At 33.3% G+C, this 20,664-nt stretch overlaps 1 protein-coding gene across 1 annotated transcript in view; it reads left to right on the forward strand.

Annotated features, from left to right (window-relative positions):
- Positions 1-20,664, forward strand: part of LOC126890050 (macrophage mannose receptor 1-like) — a 77,008-nt gene that overhangs the window by 41,964 nt on the left and 14,380 nt on the right. Inside the window, exons 6-8 of the mRNA XM_050658880.1 lie at positions 4,220-4,325; positions 4,431-4,685; positions 7,128-7,237. Of these exons, the coding sequence (XP_050514837.1) occupies positions 4,220-4,325; positions 4,431-4,685; positions 7,128-7,237 (471 nt within the window). The remainder of the gene's footprint in view (positions 1-4,219; positions 4,326-4,430; positions 4,686-7,127; positions 7,238-20,664) is intronic.

Consider the following 20,664-nt stretch of genomic DNA (forward strand, 5'->3'; position numbering starts at 1 on the left):
AAAATGGAGGAAACACAACGAAAAATGGATGAAACACAACAAAAATTGGATCAAAAAATGGATGAAACACAACAGAAAATGGATGAAACACAACAAAAAATGGATGAAACACAACAAAAATTGGATAAAAAAATGGATGAAACACAACAAAAAATGAAACAAGCAATAGAAGAGAACAACAAGAAAATGGAGGAACGCATAGAAAAGGAAGTAAAAGGATGTTTAACAACAATGAAAAACGAGATGAAAGAACAAGAAATGAAAATTCAAAATAAAATAAAGGAGATAACGAATTGCCAGAAAAAAGAAATGGAAAGTTTGGAAAACAAGTTGCAAAACGCTATTCAAGCAGACATAGAAGAAGTGGAAAGAAAGATTGCGGAAATCAATACCCAACAAAATGTCGGAGAAAGAAGAGAAATGGTTATACATAGCACAGATGACGTGAAGATAAGGTTTGGCGGGGATGTAAGAAGATTACACCCAGTGCCGTTCATAAATAGCCTGAAAAAGAAAATACAGCACATCGGAAATTTCGAAACAGCAAAAGAAACTATCAGAAACCATCTAAAATATGAAGCAAGCCTATGGTTCGATTGCAAAGAAGAAGAATTTGACAGTTGGCAACAATTTGAACAAAAATTTTTGAATTATTTCTGGGGAAAAGTCCAACAATTGGAAATTAACAAGGAATTGCAAAATGGGAAATACAATGATAGGATGGGTATGTCAGAAAGGACATATGCATTACAAATTTACTATAACGCAAAACATCTACAATATAATTACTCATCGGAACAATTAGTCGAACTGATTGCAAGACATTTCGAAGAAACGCTGGAAGACCATATCACATTGCAAAACTACAAAGACATAGATAGTTTATGCCAATTCCTACAAATAAGAGAATCACGTTTAAGAGAAAGAAAATCAAGAAGGTCGCGAGAAGATTACAGGCTCCGAGAAACACAGGATTACAGAGATAGAAATCAAAATAGGAGGGACTATACAAGACGAGAATTTAATCCCAGAAGGGAAAACGAAAATAGAGACAACGGAAGAGGAAATTATGAACAAAGAAATAGGCAATGGAATGAGGACAGAAATCGAGAATACCAGAATAGAAACACCACACTCGCAAATCAAGAAAACAGAAATAATGGTAGACAAAATGAACAGGGATATCGAGAAAACCGAAACAGATCCGACAGACCAAGAGAAAATAGAAGAGAAGTGAATAATACCCAGACAGATGAATATGACGGAGAGAGACATTATGACGAAAATATAAACTACGATGAGCAACCGGCGTTTTTTCACGACGGCGCTCACTAAAAACCAAAAATCAAACAGGAATCTTTTGTAACCCCAAGGAGTTTATTAAATTGGCAAGAAACAACGAAAAGAAAAATGGAGTTAATTTAAAATTTGTGGATGGATTTATCAACGAGAAACCAATTAAAATTATGATAGACACTGGATCTGAAATAACATTGGTCAACAGAAAACTAATAGAAGAAGTTAACTTAACAAATTTAATTTATAAAATACCTAGGGTAAATTTAGTGGGCGCAAACAAACGGACATTGGCAACTATAAATGAAGGCATACGAGTAATGGTACGACTGGGCAAGAATATGTATGCACTACAATGTGTAATAATGCCAAACATGTCACATGACATGATAGTAGGAGTTGACGAATTGGCAGAAAAACATGTAGTGATAGATTTTAAAAATAATACGATGAATCTAACAGAAGAAAAAGAAGAAGAACAGAACAAGGAACAGGAGAAACAAAATACGGACGAATCAGGTAAAGAACAAACAGTGGAAATGAATCTGGCAACGAAGCAAGGACAAAGAAGAAAAGGGAGAAAAAGTCAGAAAAAGACAAAAGAAAATGAAACCTGTGGCTCCTCAAAAGAAGAGTTGAGCCCAGAAGAAGAAAAATTGAGAGTATCAAAAGCAAAAGAAAACTGGGATTCCTCAAAAGAAGAGATGAGCTCAGGAGAAGAAGAAATAAAGCTAACAAATGAAAGCGAAAAAGATATGATCGAAACAGTGACATTTGAAGAGGAGGCATATGAAAACGAGGATGCAGAATACACGGTAAAAGTATGTGAAAAATCTGAGGAAAAAGACAGAAGATTGATATGGGAAAAAGGGAAAGACAACATAATAGCCGACACTCTAACACAGGATGAGGACACTGAAAATAAAGAAACAATTACTCTACAGGTGGGACTAATTAGAGTAATACAAGAAGAAGGGGTATAAGACGTAGATTAAAGTAAGGAAATATACAGGGAGTTGGTTTTGCCCTCGAGAAAATTTATTTAAAAATGCAGATAAATTTTATCGAATACAAGGCGGGGATTTGTTATATTTCTATTGGATATGAAAATTAAAATTAGATAATTATAAACAGAATTCAATTTAATATAAAATATTTTCAATTTTCTCAACCACGGGCATATAAATTTAGAACAACCTGTATACAACAAATTGTTATATTTAATTTTAAGAAGTGATTAAATAAGACTCAAGTGAAATCGATAATAGGCCATTATCGTTTGTTCGCGGAAGGATCGATCATTAGCCGATGCTAAATAAGACTAAGTGGAAATAGAGAGTAGGTCATTAAAATTTGTATATAGTAGAAAGTAATTTTAGAATGGGAATTAACTATTTTCTTTGAAATCCATTAAGCATATTTAGAAAGTTTAAAAATTGGTTTTGAGGAATACTGCGAATGAGAGTTGGTGGTGGAAGTTTGATTTGTGAATCTGGAAGGGATATTTAGAAATCAGGGGAATGAATGACAAATAGAGATCAGAATGTTTTGAGCTGTCGAGAAGTGAAGTCGAGTAGTAGACGGTAGTGTACGGAGAGTGAGAAAGCCTGTGTAGTTCCGTGAGTGTGAAGTATCTATCGTAGAACGAGAGGTAGGCCAGGTTGAGAGTAAAAGAACCTCCTTGAGCCAAGAGTTCCCGGTAGCTGATTGCAGTTTCGAAAAAGGTAGAACACAGCATCACGACAGAAGCAGGAAACGAGAGCTATACGAGCTAGTTTCAGAGGAGAACATTACTGGAAGCCAGGACGAGGTTTGGATTGCAGCCAAGGATAGCAGGAAACGGGTCTTGTGTGAAGACATTCTCAGTGCACCAGAAAAAGGTCAGTCTTATTTGTTTGGACATGAATGTATGGGTTTTTCGTAGTAAATACCACATTTAAAATTGAAGAAACATAATCAATAATATCAGAAAAGCTTCATCAAACTTAAATAGAATTGTTGCTAATAAATCATAATAGTTAAATGTTAATAAAAACTTTCAATTGGAAATCAAAAGAAAATAAGATTCCCATGTGTAAATGTTATGTTTAAGAAAAATAAGATATAGCAAATATTAAGCAGTGATTGCCATTTAAATAAAATAAACAATATTTTGATTACAATTGTAACCCATATGTGTTATTATTTTACTCTTTTCTTTCCTATCCCGATTAGGAACCATTAAGAAATACTTAGAAGCCACGTATGTAAGTAATTAATTTTATAAAAAGCCCTGAGATTGAAAACATATTGATATGTGATCTGGTAAATTAATTAGATTATTATTAATGCATTGATTAAATTAAATGACATATAAAAATATTATCTCATATCAATAATCAAGATCACAACAATATATTAAAACTGGAAATATATTAGTCCAGTCGGATTAACATTTGACCCAGTGGCGGTACTACGGGGGGGGGGGGGAATATTTCTCCCCCTAACGAGACAAGGTCCAAAATAAATTAAAGAAAAAAGAAACACAAACATATATTTTATATTAGCTATGATGAAACTTAAACCGCAGAAACACAAATTCAACCCAATAATTGGGAAAATTAACGGATCTTAATGCATGTAAATTTTTATTAATGTCTTTTATGTAGTTTGCCTTCATCTTTTTTATGTTTTTGGTTGATGTTTCAACCCCCCATTAAGGTAAATTTCCCCTCCAAAGGCAAATGTCTAGATCCGCCACTGATTTAACCTTGCATGGTGAGCTACCCAAAATTTTATTTCCTGACTTAGCAATGGCAAGTACGACCTTGCCGAAACGTTGTCAAAATAATAGTTTTTCTAACCACCGAAAAACACTTATCCAGGCCTATAGCTGGCGCATAGACTATCTATATAATATAGTTTCTATAAAATTTCTTTTTAGTCTTTCCTAGACGCTAACAGATTCTGTAGAATGATTAATATGGAGCTGGTGTCTATTGAATCTGATGCAGAAAATACTTGGGTGTACAGATGGTTGAGAAATATAAGTAAGTACATAATATACAAATTTCTTAATAATTTTTTGCAGTTATAAATAAATAAAAGCAAATTAACGAATTTTTAACATCATCAATGTTTAATCAATTTTTTAGACCTGGGCACCACTTATTGGTCAGGTGGTACCAACTTGATAAACGGTTTCGATTGGATATGGTTCTCGTCAGGAAGAAAGGTTGTATTCACTAAATGGATGAAAGGTCAACCAGCCACCATTAACCAAAGATGTATCCAATTAATAGTTAATAAGGGCCTTGGTATGGAGTGGGTCAGTTTGGGATGTGAAGTACTTCTACCTTTTGTTTGTCAGTCACCCACTGACAAAATTACAAGACGTCCTGCGACCGTAGGTAATGTACCTTCTTATTATTGACTCAGTTTTCGACTTACTTCGACTTCTTTATATTAGCTATCGTATTTTGATCTGTAAATTTCTCTATCTACAAGTTCATTAAAATAAATAAATTTTCAAAGTTTTGGCTTTCAAATTAAAAACTCTTGCATAAAAACAATAATTATAAATTACAAGTGATTTTGCATTCTTAAAATTATTTGGGAATAAAAAAATGAAGAAATTTTCTCAATGGGAAGCCGAGAAAATACTTTTTTAACGTATACCGATTTTGAACTTTAAGATTATGTTTTCTTCAATCTAATTTTTGATTAAGACTTTGGTATTTTTTGTATTTTTCACTCGTAATACCGATCGTTTTTATTGTTATAACATATGTTATGAGTCCCTTGAAGATATGAAAAGTTGTATTAGGAAGAGGACCGAAATAAAAAGTTAATAAAAAAATCCACGAGGAAAAAATTTTCTTGTAGTTGGCTGTGTACCATTTATTACAAAAAACCATGAAATCCTTTATAAAAGGTATATTTGTTAAAATCCCTATACAGGGCTACAGCACAGAACAAACAGAACTAGTTTTCAATCGGTTGATCGATCATCATCAGTGTTTTCCTAAAATGTGTATAACTTGCTAACCTAACTTGGATCTAACATGCTAACCACCAAAGTAAAAAATATTTGGGTAAAAACCCTTTAAAATTAATCCGTCATAGGAACATATAAAAATGATGTGAATTTAAACATGGATGGTTAAAATATCCAATGTTTCACGCTCGAGGTACCATTGAGCTAAATTTGACTTGTTCACATAATGGCTGTATGGAAGCAAGTGGCTTTAATAGCGGAAATTCTGAATAGTGACATGACAGAAATGACAGTTCCACAGGAAGTGAAAATTTCCCTGTTGGTTTTGTGATATTTATTGTAAAGTTTGTTAAATTATTAACAATAAAAACAGTCGCTCCCACTGTGGTAAATAATCTGTTAAATGAAAATAAACTTGATGTAAAAGTTAGTATATTATTGTAATGAAAGAGATAGGCAAACCACATTACACGTTAGAACGAAAACTTAATAAACCTTACCAAGCCCTCTTATGTGAACATCTAGGGCTTAGAAAAGCAATTTTATGTTGATATCAAGCTATCGATTTTATTCGAATGACCGGAAGTTGTTATAGTATGTGGAAGTATCATAAAAGATCACAATGGGGGAGACAGAGATGTAGAAATGTCTCATAATTTGGGAGGGATGTATAAGACAAGCTCAGATTCATGCGACTATTTCCTAAGGTCCCTGCAGGCTACCCAATCAGGACTCTAAGGGTTCGACAAAACAGACCGTCATATATGATATAGTTAACCATAGGAGAGAGGGTTGAGTGTTAGAGGTTTATGAGATTATAATGGAAATGTGACATGAACGGGACCCAAAAAGAGTAGTGAGACTTCTAAATTTAGTTATAATGAGAATAGATGGGGTGAAGATAGTCATAGCAGATAGCAGATGTTAGTTTGTATGTGTATCATTGGATAGATGATAATGGTTATAGGTAGAGATGAATCAGGAAAGAAAATCATTGTGGATTGTGCCAAATCAACTGTAGATGTGACTGTAGGAAAGTGAAGGAAGTAATAAAGAGATGGAAAGTATTATTGTAATTAAGAAAGGAATTAAGAAAAGAGTTGTCGATGAAGTGGGTGGAAGTCCCGGTTTAACGAATCATGGCGGTTGAAACAATTTGGACTTTTTTGTTTTTCTTTGACAATTTCTAGGTCCTCGTACAAGTCCAACTTTAAGAAGTCTCTCTGTGGGATGTTGTGTAGAAGAGAGACGTCATCTGGGATATTCAGAGTATGATTTTTCTCTTTGAAATGTTGTGAGAAGGTAAAAGTGTTCTCTATTCGATTCCAGCAAAAAAATTACTGGTAAAGAACTTTTCCCAAAAAAATGCTCTATTTTCCATTCCAATGTTCCAGAGCTATTCCAATAAGCGGGTTCGATTGTATTTGGCATTTTGTTTTTTTTTTGCAAGCTGTCTGATCTATGTTGCTTAAAGTAGCCATGCTAACATCAATAGGACTTCTGTCATAATATGTTGTAAAATTCGTGTATAATATTAATATACGACTTATGACAGAAGCTCGAAACAAATGAGAAGCGTTGAAAAGTACTATTGGCAATAAATATTCATCTCTTTACTTCCTCTGCCACTTTGTTATCAGAAGTAACCAGAGGTACTAAGTATGTATAAATAGTTGTTTATCACTTTTATGTTATATTCCCTTATTCCCTTATTATTTGATTTTGTAGCTGCCTTATTTCTGCGTTTTTACTTGCATGTGTATAATTTGTTTTGGTCTCTGCTGTTTTTGAATTATTTTGGATTTATAGAAAATAAAGTTCTTAACATCTGCTATTTAAATATACCTGTTTGTAGGTCCCAATGGGAATTCTGGAAGTTGTGAAGTAAAGGAAGTAAAGGAAGTAAAGGAAGTAATATCCCCTGTAGTCAATACCTACCATACCTACAAAGTACTGACTACTCCAGTAAGTACTGTTATGATTTTACTACATTTTATATGTTTGACACTTTATTTATTAACTTTATTTTAAATTAAAACACTTATTTTATTTTCTTCATTTACACACATTTATTATTCAGTTCATTCATTATTTACAATAATTTATAACACACTAAAACTGAAACATAGAGCGAGAACTATATAGGCATTGCACTACTAGATATAGCTTACAAAATCTTGGCACAAAGCATAAGAAAAAGACTAAACCAATATTTGGAAAAAATAGTGGGAGAATATCAGGAATGTTTTAGAAAGAACATATCAACGACGGACCAAACATTTGCCTTAAAAGAAATACAGACTACCTGTTAACTAACAGAAAATAGTAGTATTTGCTTTGTTCATCGACTTTAAGGCATACGATACAGGATACAGTAAGCAGCCAGCAGATATACGAACTTGTGAAAGAATTGGTGTCACCAAGTAAAATTGTCAGGATGGTAAAGATGACAATGAAAAACACAACAAACGAAATAGCACGGGAAGGGCATACATCCAAAAAGTTTGAAACCAAGGAAGGACTACGACACTATCAACAGCCGCATTTAATCTTACATTGGAAGGAATAATCAGGAAAAGCAAAATAAACATGTAAGAAACGATATTTAAAAACGGTCACCAATCCATAGCATTTGCAGATGATCTGACACCGTTAGCAACAAGCAAGAAAGAACTACAACAGTTATTGAAAAACATAATAAACGAAGCCAAAAAGTTTGTACTTAAAATACATGTAAATGAAGAAAAGACCAAATATATGATAACAGGACAGATCAAAGAAAAAGAAAATAACATCATGTTACAAATCGATTGAGAAAAACATACTCGTTCAAAAGAGCTAAAGAAATTAATTACCTGGGAGCCAAAATAGATGAATATGGCCATGAGGAAGGGGAGATAAAGGGAAGAATAGCTAAAGGAAATAAAAAGTATGGAGCATTACGAACCCTAATGAAATCCAAATACATATCAAGAAAAACAAAAATCAGAATTTATAACACTGTTTTCAGACCTAGAGTAATACACGCATGCGAAACAGGGGTGCTTAAAAGGTCAGAAATAGATCTTTTAGAACGATGGGAGAGAAAAATTCAAAGAGCAATATATGGAGGTGTGAAAATGGAAGATCAGTGGAGAAGAAGAACCAATAAAGAATTGGAAGAACTATATCAAGAGCCAACGATGACGACGACAATCAAAGCACAGAGAATACTATATACGGGACACATACCTATGGGAAGTGAAAGAATGCCAAAAGTCGTACTCTCACGAAGACCAATACAAAAAAGGAGAAAAGTCAGTCCAAGAAAAAGATGGAAGAGCAGTGTGTATGACGATTTGAAGAGAAGTAACATTGAGAGATGGAAAGAACTAGCATTGGACAGAAGGAAATGGAGGGAGATGGCGAAGGAGTGTATAAAAAGACTGAAGTGAAATTAAATAGAATTTATAAGACTTGATATATAATAATTATATATTTTAGCACTAGGCCTACAAGGCCTGTTAAGCTCAATAAATAAAATAAAACTTAAACACATACTACGTAATACATATAATTTATATCTTAATTATTCTCTACAATTTATTACAATTTATAAACGAGACTGTTACATCGAGATTAAACTCAGATATTTATCTAACGACTAAATGTTCGCTCTCACTTGTCCGGAACAGCACGCACCGGAACGGACCAGGACGATCGGTATTTTAATATCTTCGTATATTCACATTACTCAGGCTTACTTCATGGTACAAAAACGCCAGGTACGATAGCCGGAATATCCGAAATTCGCATGAGTTCGCGCATGACGTCACAATGAGAGTGATTTTAAATATTCCCCATTTAAAACATTAGCGCTCGGAGCACAATTAGTCTTAAATTGGTCATAAAGAGTCATTGTAATAGATTAATATAATTTCTGTTTCACTATCTAGGATTTATTGAAATGTAGGTGTTTTATTCTTTTGATTTAAAAAATTAATTAACAATACATTGAACAAAAATAAATTTCTAAAATAAATTTGTGATGTATATTCAAAAATTTTTTTGTATTCGTGGATTTTTAAATAAATTTTACGAGCTTATTTTTGATTGGCTTGTCTTATTTGGGGCCAGTGTTAAGGAGGGGATCGAGCCATGGGCGTACATATAAAAATTTGTAGGGGGGCTAGACTTGAAGATGTTGCACATTACATTTTGTATACTTTGGATGACAATATATAGTTTAAAGCACCCGAAAAGCCATGGGGGGCCACGCCCCCCTACCCATATATGTATGGGCGCCTATGAATCGAGCCCTTATTTAGTTGCACGTAAGCAGATTAAAATAATTGATTATATTAATGTAGGTTTTGTTTAGAGACGATCGTAATAAAAGTCCGTTTGATGTTTAATAGTTTTAATTAATAAAATAGATGTCTAAATTATTGTTACTATTAAATTATCGAAATATAAAAGTACTTGTGTAATTGCGACCAAAAATCTTACATGTTCTTACTCTTACAAAAGGGAAATGTATTTATAAATAATTTGCGTCTAATCAATATAATACCCGTCTAATAAGTATTATCCCTTAACCTAAGAACATAGGTCCGTCGCGTTTATGATGTTATCATCGACTAAATGTATTCGTTCCCACACAACCAAAATTCCCTTACTGCTAATCTTCCCATTTTCATGGTTTAATTAGCTTTCAAGGGAACTAGCCTATTAGTAATAAAAATTGGGTCAAAGGGCTCTACTTTGTTATTTTTATGTCTTAAAAATAAAGAGAAACTGCTCACTTATGGAGAATTCTCACGACGAGGTCGAGGCGCGTGTTGAAGCGAGCTTCAAGTGGGTCCTAATTTGAACGTCGGCAAAGAGAGATATAATATATATAATAGTGGAAAAGAAAGAGAACGCAGATACCCTAAAAGACGGTAAAATTAGTAATATTTACTTTGTGATAAAATGTCCCGAATATGTCCCAAAGAATACAGGCAACCAAAAAGTTGACCGTCCTCAGTGGTGGAGATAAAAATATTAGTTGGTTTTTTTAATTCTCACAATGATAAAAATTAGAAAAAAACGTAGTTTGACCATAAAATTACCACGCCACTGATCGTACCCTCGGCTGACGAGACATCCACACTATCCACAGGCTAATAAATTTTAGCAATTGGTGTTATTTTAAGGGTCATAAATACCAAATTTTGACAGAAATTTCTCCATCCCTTCTTGGGTTTAATCTTTTTCACGTTGGGTTGAATCGCGTCTTCAGTTTTTATCTTTTTCTGTTACATTTTTTTATTTCACTCATAATGTCGCAACAAGCTCTGTCAGTTTTCCTCTTTATACTACCCCTCGATTGGATACGCCCACCCATCTGTGCATTAAAGCCTCGCCGACAACCGCTCGTTTCGTGTTTGTAAATACTAATAATTAAAAAAATGATATACAGGGGAATTTAAAATATAAGGTAAACTATTTACAATCCTACATTAATGGTGTGAAACAAAATCACAAAACAAATAAAACACAAGACTAAGTTACGGTTTTCTTTAATTTTCTCTTATTTCTCATATTTTTTTAAGTGTGTTTAATTTCTTAATCCTAAAATACATGGGCGACCGAAAAAACAGGTGTTTGGTTTTGTAATCACATTCAATCTTTTCAGACAAGTCTTTGCAAATAATTTTTCCCTGACTTTAACTGAAGTCCAGACCCATTTTAAAATTATTAAATATAGTATCCAGTTGATGCATTTTTACCACCAATTTTTCTAGAGGTTTCTTTAGGCCCCCTTCGGAGACTTGGTCAATCCACGTGTAAGCGGAAGATATTTTTAATTATCCTATTTTTATCTGTAGCGATTTAAACGAAAAAACTGCCATTTTTGACGCTTATTTGTTAATAACTAAATTTCCCGTCTGAACTGTGACGGGCATGTTTGTATTTATAATGTATTAGGTATATGGTACCCAAAAAACCCATTTGCAACCTGGCTGCTCAAGTGTCCCGACGAAAATTTTATTTCTCTGGACTAAAATGGCAATAAGTATACCTATACATGCGGCAGTACCTATCTAAATAGTACCTTTTTTATTGCTCAATGCCCAGCCGGGGTCGAGTCACTGTAAGATGATATTTATTTTCTATCTAATAACGTCCAGTTGGAACTATTGATAACTGATACGTATTTATGTCAGAATTTTGTTTTGCGATAAGGCAAAATTTGATGAATAAATAATTATTACTTTGGTCTTCAATATAAAATACTTACCACAGCAATTTTGAAATTTGAACTATTTAGCATATGAAAAATATTGAGTAGGTATATACCGACATATATAGCGTAAATTGTAATAGTAGGGGAGCGAAGTAGGCTAAATGTGCAGTCACTCGAGCGCTTTTGAGAACTATTGGGTTGTGAAGAGTAGGTCCTAAAACCAAAAAAATTTAAGTAAAGATTTCCATATAACGCCATCTATCCATATGTTGACAAAATATTTCGAATAAAAGTTGCTTATTTTTACGCAAAGAATTCAAATCTGGAATAAAAATTTAAGGGCTCCTATTTAAGATTTTAAAGTAACCCCCACCTCACCTCCGTGGGGGCCGTTTTTGGTACCATTCGATAGATTTTTCAAAAATATTGATTAAGTGTATTTTGCAAATTTTCGATCTGTTTATATTGCGAAATATCGCGGGATTTGTAGTTAAAATTTTAAATTTACCCCCCACCCCTCTCCGTGGGGGCTAATATTTTTTATCATTCGATATATTTTTGAAAAACATTAAAAATATGAATAATACGTATTTTTAAGTTTTTCGATCTAACGTTCATTTCGCGAATTATTCGCTTTTTTTTGTGAAAATTTTTAACTCGCCCATTTCCTTACGCCCCGCTCAAATCGTCAGATTTTTGAAATATACACTGTTTTGCATGTCCTTAACTTACCTTATCTTAATCTGACAATTTCGAGTATTTTTAAGGATAGATTTTTTTTCGGGCTCCCCTTAATTAACTCCCCTGTGTTAAGAGCCAATATATGGTAGAGGTACATCTGCAGGGCACCAGGTTTCTCCCCATATGATAATCTGACGCGATCGAGTAACTGCAAAAATCCCCGCTTGGGCTCCCCTACCATAAATTAAGAACATTGGATATAATTTATGTAGTAAGTATATCAAATCATCAATATTAGGTATAGTTATCCATCTTTAAATTTGAATCATTTCTGTAAAATTCAATAATTTGTCTACCAAATGAAATTTCAAAACTAATTTGTACATTATTTATTTATTAACGGCATTCATTTACAAAAGTTTTAATAAAGCTGTACTTTATAAACAATAAATTTTAAACTATCAAACATCTCAGAATAATAAACTACAATAAACTTATTTTAAGATACCGTTCAGTTGTTTTTTAAATAATCTATTTTTGGGGACAATACATTAAGGGGTAAATAATAATTCTTTTACACTAACAGGCTTACTAATCAACTTAAATCTCACAAAAATCTCCTCAAAAGCTAAAAAATCGATAAAACTCCCATATAAATATATGTATTCCAACAGCGGCTACTCTCATTGTGACGTCGACAGAACGCGATCAGCTGATCGTCGCATGCGCAATATTGTACCTGGCGTCTTTGTACCATGGGCTTACTTTACTGAAGCGGACGGAAATATTTTCGCCGTTGGAGTGTAGTGTAGTGTGACGAATTTCTAACTGAGGCCGGTCCTGCCCCTAGCAGTCAACAAACAACAGCGACACGTCATCGACGAGTAATGTCTCCGCTAATCCAGAAGTTTCCCGATGATAGGCGGAGACCCGCCTCAGGCCTTCCAAATGTTCTCGAAGCAGAGCCGTATCTATATAAGCGGATGATGTTTAAGCAGCAGTCAGTCAGTCAATGAACGAGCCGCGACGCGTGATATAATTGTATTCGAAATCGGATTTAGTGAAATGTATTTATTAGTTATCGGAAGTATGTTTAGTTAATTAAATCATAAATTTGAGTTGTAAATAAATTAGATGTGTTAGTTGGTGTTATTTGTAATTATTAAATAAATAAGCGATGTAAATAAAATAATATAAGTAAGTCTTCCTTTATTTAAATTAGTGCCTAAAAATATAAATAAATAAAATGGTAGAGTCAACCGCGTAAAAAGACAATTACGCCACAGTAGCCTAGCGATTCGATACATATTGAACAATTAGCGCTTCGATAACGGAACGAACAGAAAACTTTCACGAGGGTGCCCAAGAGCTGTATAATAATATATTTTAATATAACCAGATGTGAGGATAGATGCCGAATTCAATATGTTGCTGTCGAAAACCATTACGGTCGAGACACTCTATAAGAATTTTGAACGTACGATGGTTTAAATTAACATAGTGGCTCGAGCAGGCGCGGATACAGGGGGGTCAACGGGTCCATGGACCCCCCTATTGTATTTAGTCTATAAGTATTTTTTTATTATTTATTATTTTTTTCTGTTAACTCTAAACTTTAAGCCATCAGTATAACACTAAATTACACGACAACCGCTTCCAAAGAATTGAGAGAAGCCATAAAATCTAATAAAACACCCTTCTCTGAAAAATAATCTGCAGGCGCATTTGTTTGGGTACCGGTGGAACCATAGACAACGGAAATATTTTTTTTAATTCAAAGTATAACAAAAATGATATTTTAAAATGCAAATACATTACACTGGGTATAAACCTTATCTCATGAAAAGTCACGTTTCAAATTTGCGATACAATAAAGATATAATGCTTCGAATAATTATGCAGGGGAAGATAGCAGGAAAAAGATCCATAGGAAGAAGACGAAACTCCTGGCTAAAAATCTACGGGAATGGTATAGCTGTAGCAGCAACGAATTGTTTCGGTCAGCAGTTTCGAAAATACGTATAGCCCTGATGATCGCCAACCTTCGGAACGAAGATGGCACTTGAAGAAGAAGAAGAAGAAAGATATAAAAATTTGTATTTTTCTAGATAATCCATGCGTACCTACCCATTGATGGTAAAAAGGTTATTCTTTATGGTAAAGAACGACCAGTGAGATTAATAGTCGTGAATTTTCTATCAATCCTTTTGATACCGTAGGTATCTGGGATTGTATAGTGTATTTTATCCTTAGAGTAAGTGTGAGTCGTATGGCTAAATATTTATTTGAGGTAAGTCTGCCCCCCCCCCTCTATTATGAATTTCTAGATTCGCGCCTGGGCTCGAGCAATCATATGGAATCTTTCTCCCTTCACCGAACGTTTCAAGCGGTGAAGGGAGAAAGATTCCATATTATGATTGCTCAGGCCACTATGTAGATTTTAACCATCGCACGGTCAAAATTCTTATTGTGTGAACCAAGCGTTATATGCTTTCTTTGAAAACTATAAATTAGATGATTTTTAAAGTGAAAGAATTAAAAGTATTTTGTTTTGTGATATCAGTTTTTATAACAGATTAGAGTTCTTGACATTTTTCGTAACTCATTCTGAAGTGTTGGATTAAATCATCCGATAATGTAGCAAATTTACTCTCCGTGTTTCTTTTTTTGCTAATTTCATGCACCCATGTATTGCGCATCCTTTTGGAAAGTTTAATATTTTGTTGTTCCTCTTCCGCGCACAACAAACTAACAATAACCGTTTTTGGATCCACCTTCTCTGAAATATGTAAACACACTGACTGGGCTTGCGGAAAGTTGCCGATGTATTACCCGTAAATACACGCTTAGGCATTTAATTCCGGGATATAGCAGTCCGTTCCGTTGCCGACCGATTCGATCTAATGAGCGCAGACCTTAAGTCCCTTTCATTAAAAATTCTCTTATTATGCTACGGCAATAATTTGAGAACCTTCCTGTGTAGACTAGTCATTTTGGCGGGGACTCCGTAAACCTGCTTCGATGTTTTGCTAGAAATTTCGATAATAGACAAGCACCAGAGAGTCGAGAATAGCGTCAACTATTTAGTAGGGATTTCGAGACTCCAGCTGGCCGCTAATAATTATAATAATAAAAATGTAAATAATGAATAAATTCTATATACTATTTAATACATTCGATTAAACAAAGTGCCGAAATCGACTAATGCTGCACCTACATTGGATCCGTATTTCTCCGATCCGATCCGATCGGACGTCGGATTGAAAACAAACTGAAGGTATTAAAGCGTAGTACGTAGCATTAAAGCGTAAATCACCCGATATCGGATCGGGCTTCCCACTGCAGTGTAGGCACTACGCTTTAATACCTTGAGTTTGTTTTCAATCTGACGTCGGATCGGATCGGATCGGATCGGATCGGATCTGATTGGATCGGAGAAATACGGATCCGATGTATGTAGGTGCTCACTAAGTCGAAATAGTTGCGATGTACCTACCTACCGTAACATTGGACAGTTTAATATTCTTATGTACGATCATTTAATAGTTTACAGGCTTACGTATCTAGGAGCCGATTTTTTAAATTATTACCTCGTTTAAACGCACCTTTTACGTCAAAGTGACGTTACCAGTGTTGTACCTAGAATAGGTTGGTTAAAATTAAAAAATGAAAATATGTATTTTACAAAATTTAACAAAATGGAAAGTATAGAAAGAAGTTTTTTGAATAAACTGGATTAGGGTCTTAATAACGAAATTAAGGAAGTCTGGCTTTAAAATATCCATTTTATTTTAAATCTATTTGATATTAAATTTATTTATTAATAATTAATTATTGTCAATACAACTTTGCAGTTTTCTGTTCACAGATAGCACCGATTGTCTCATGTTATAGTCAACAAGCTCTTCCCATACCTGATCAATTGCTTCCCATAATACAATTCTATTCCGTGACTAGTCTCCTATTGTGATCCTCAGTAAAAAAGTTTCCTTGAAGCTGCACAATTTATCAGTCCACTTGCTTTAATTCTTCTACGTTCAGTGCAAATACTGCCCGAAAACGCTGTCTCTTCGCTCGCTTTTTGAGCTGTAGCAAAAGGATATTCCTTCAAATAATCTACTAACATCTCATCCTGTTGATCTGTGGAGATCTTCTGCCCTCTTGAACCGCCCAATCGTGCTATAAACTGAAAATTATCCAGTCTTTGTTGGATTTTCCATATGCACATATGGCTCACGATCAAATCTGCAGCAACTTGCCTTAGTGACCAACCTTATTCGAGTTTGGCAATTATTTCTTTTGCTTTTTGCCCATCATTCAAATGCATTCTATTCATTTTGGAGATGTTTGATATCGTTTTATTTCATGTTTCAACAGTCGCGAAATTTTTGACAGCCATTGACTTTTCAAAATTTTTTGACTTTGACATTTATGAAATCCGTACGACACTGCAATTTTACAGTATTACAAAATAAAAATTAAGGCGTAAACTATTCAGTGATCGTAATTGTACCAACGATTACTATGAATGTGATTTAATGTTTGAAAAATGCCATATATTATATCAAATCTCACCAAAAAGTTTTATCAAACATATATCTGCAGAAAAAATCAGCCAAACTGATTTGTGATATCTAATGAAAGGTCGGACGAAGTTGGTTTTGTTGAAGATAGCATAATAGGAGGACTTTACTTCAGTAATAAGCACACATAAAATTTCATTAATCTATATATATTATTGTGTTTTCAATTTATCAATCAAAGGCAAAATGAAAATTAAATTAAATTTTTTTATTTAATAACGCGGGCACATAAATTTGATAAATCCTGTATATTGAGCTGTAAATATTTATTAGAATTTAGTTTGGATGTAAGTGGATTTCTCTTTTAATGAGCTTTCCGATGAACCATTAAAGACTTTTGTGAATAATTAAAGTGAAAAGGACGATGTATTTAGATTTAAAATGGAAATAGATTGTTTATTACGAGAACTATAGAACCCACAGGTAGATGTAATTATCACTTTCTAGAAAAGGTGGTTTAAAAGAAAGTTTGGAATTTTAATATTTGTTTCAACCCGAGTGAATGTTGTAGAGTTTCCCCGAAAGTAATTAAGGATGGTCGGAATAATTTTGAAAATGACTGTTTGTTTGTCGAATGGAAAAGATTGTTTCTGATTCTTGGCAAGTTGGAAGGGGAAAAGTGGTTTGAATGATTGAGAGAGTTTGAAAAAGAAGTCATTATGTTTTTGGCATCGCTGAGGAGCAGTTCGACGTTTTCGTGGATAAGTAGTTAGCAAGTACCAGTGGCTATTTGATAGTGGAGAATAGTGTTGAAAAGTGAAACGAGAGACAGATCAAATTGAGACGAAATACCTCTTTGATTCTGTATTATTGTGAGAAGGAGAGCAGAGAATTTTTGGAGTTTTGTTTGAATCGAGTACGTGTCAAAAGAGGCCCGGCTTGTTGGAGAATTGGTGCTGGTATGCTGATAGTTTTGAAGCTGGAGAACGGAGAGGGCTTTGATGAGTAGCCTTTAACATAGTCAACGAGGGAGAGCTGTTTTGGGTCACGAGAAGACATCAGAGTGAGTGAAGAAAAAGGTCAGTCAACTTATGTGAAAGATATTTTTATGTTCAGAAACTAAAATTTTGAGTAAAAAGCATAGGAATTAAAATTCCAATATTTCAAAAAGTAAATAGGAAGTATAGCTAATCTTGCGAATATATAATTTGGTTTTGTTTATTTTGTTTTACCAAAGTCATCGGGAACAAACCGAAAAATTGTTTTTTTTTTAAATAGAATAAATTTAAGTGGTAAAAATTTCACTCGGACATCTGTGTCCACAGGTTTTAGATTTGATAGATTTTTCGAGTATTAATTTTGATAAATAAAAGACAATTCTGTATTTTTATTTTATATTTTTGCTTTATTTCTTTTTCCTATTTTACCCCGATTAGGATCAACTAAGAGATACTGAACCCACGAGAGAAGATAAGTATAACATAAGATTATTTAGACATTTTTTTAAGATTATAAAAAGGCACCCTAAGATTTTTTTATTGTTTTTTATGTATGATTTGCGACAATTAAATAATTAATCAGATAAATAATAATTAATATAAAATTAATAAGGAGCAGATCATAACAATATATATGTAGTATGAACGCTTTATAAAAAGTAGTCACTTCTTCGTGCAACAATAGTCGTGCAACAATTTAATAATAACACTCCTAGAGAAATGTGGCGTACTCTAAAATATAATAAATTTATACCTGACAAAAGAATTGAGATACCAAATAATTTAAATAATCCAGATGAGATAAACAAATTTTTTATTGAATCAATTCCACAATCTGAACCATCAGAAGATGTTAAATTTTTTTATAAAACTAATAAAATTATAGATTCTACTTTTAACTTTCATGAAATTAATGACTTGTTTGTTTACAAAGCAATTTGTGACATAAAAACTAATTCTGTGGGATGTGATGGTTTAAATGTTAATTTGATTAAACTGTGTTGTCCACATATAATTTCATATATTACTCATATTGTTAATTTTTGCATAACTAACTGTGTCGTTCCAACTTCCTGGAAAAAAGCAATTATTAAGGTTTTGCCTAAAAAGCAAAATCCTGTTGAATTTAAAGATTTGCGACCAATAAGTATTTTGCCTACCCTGTCGAAAGTTTTAGAAAGAGCTTTGGAAACACAAATTAAAGATTATTTACATGTTAATTCATTACTTCCTTCTATTCAGTCAGGTTTCCGTAAAGGATATAGTTGTACTACTGCTTTACTTCATATTACTGATGATATTTTAAAAGGAGTAGATCAAGGTTAGTGCACAGTGTTAGTGTTATTAGATTTCAGTCGTGCATTCGATACCATACATTACGATCTTATGATTAGCATGTTAAAATATATAGGATTTTCTAATAATGCCAGTACTTTACTTGAACAGTATCTCAAATTTAGAGAGCAGCAAGTTTATATCAATGGTGTAAATTCAAACTTTCTATTACTTAAATCAGGTGTTCCACAAGGTTCCATCTTTGGACCTTTATTGTTCTCTATATATACTTCGCAACTTTTAACCAAAATTCGGAATTGCAACGTGCACTTATATGGTGATGATACCCAATTGTATTTAAATTTTAAGCCAGATGATATGGAAAATGCCTGCAAAATTATTAATGACAATCTAAAAGCATTTATTGATTATGCAACTGAGCACTGCCTGATTATTAATCCAACGAAATCAAAAGTAATGTTATTTGGTAATAAGCATCATCAGCAATATTTGATAAATTCAATTAACATTTATATAAACAATGAAAAACTTGAAGTTGTAAATGCTGCAAAAAACTTAGGTGTTACTCTTGACTCCGAACTAAGGTTCCAGAAACATGTAAATATACTGATACAACGCGCTTACTGTAATATTAAAATGATTTATGGAAATCGCCATTTATTTTCAATTCATATGAAAAAACAGCTTTGTGAAACACTTGTATTATCATTATTTAATTACGCGGATGTATTGTATGGACCAAATTTAACTCTAGTATATAAAAATAAGATCCAAAAGGTTCAAAATTTGTGTTTTCGTTTAATTTTTGGTATAAGAAGGCGACAAAGAGTATCGCATAAATTAAAAGAAACTAAATGGTTAAATATGGAGAATAGAAGAAAACATCATTTTCTCACTCTTTGTCATAAAGTAATTGTAAATAAAAAACCATCTTACCTACATCAAAAAATAAAATATCGCTCTGATGTTCACAATATAAATATAAGAAATAGGGGATTGTTGACTATTCCTCCTTTTTCAAGTGAGCTTTATCGACGCTCTTATAGTTATCAAATCAGCAGTTTATATAATAAGATTCCATCTACATGTAACATGTAACATACCAAAATTTAAATTCTTGCTTAAACGCCGTCTCCTAAACATTCAAAATTAAGGTGCCGTGATTTTTTTCTCTTTCTCATAGTAATAAAAAAGTAAGTGGGTCCGTCTTCCTTGTGAGGTGCATTTTTTTTTACTATCTTACTGTTCAATATTATATTCTTTACTACTGTTTTGTTAGAACCATAAGACTACTATTACACTGGGGTTAAGTGGAAGAATATTTTTGTTGTGTCTTAGAACACAGCAAAAATAAACTTCGCCCTCTACTTTAGAGAATGTACATTTTTGTTATACTTATTATTTTTTGTTAATAAAAGTCGGTTTATTATTATTATCCAGATTTAGCCATACGGCTCACACTCCCTCTGAGGGGAAAATTGACTCATCCCAGATACCTACGGTATCAAAAGGATTGAGCTCTGGTGGGACTCTTTCCGTGTTATCGAGCCCTAGGTGACTTGGAATGCAGGTGTATCTCCCAAAAATTTTCTTACACTTCTGGCCGTCGCAAGTAGTACAGCTTTCTGCATGGTCTTATAAATATGTTCATTGAGACCCAGCTTTTTTATGCTTTCGAGGAGG

Source organism: Diabrotica virgifera, chromosome 8 (assembly GCF_917563875.1).
Source record: "Diabrotica virgifera virgifera chromosome 8, PGI_DIABVI_V3a".
Taxonomy (NCBI): Eukaryota; Metazoa; Arthropoda; class Insecta; order Coleoptera; family Chrysomelidae; genus Diabrotica; species Diabrotica virgifera.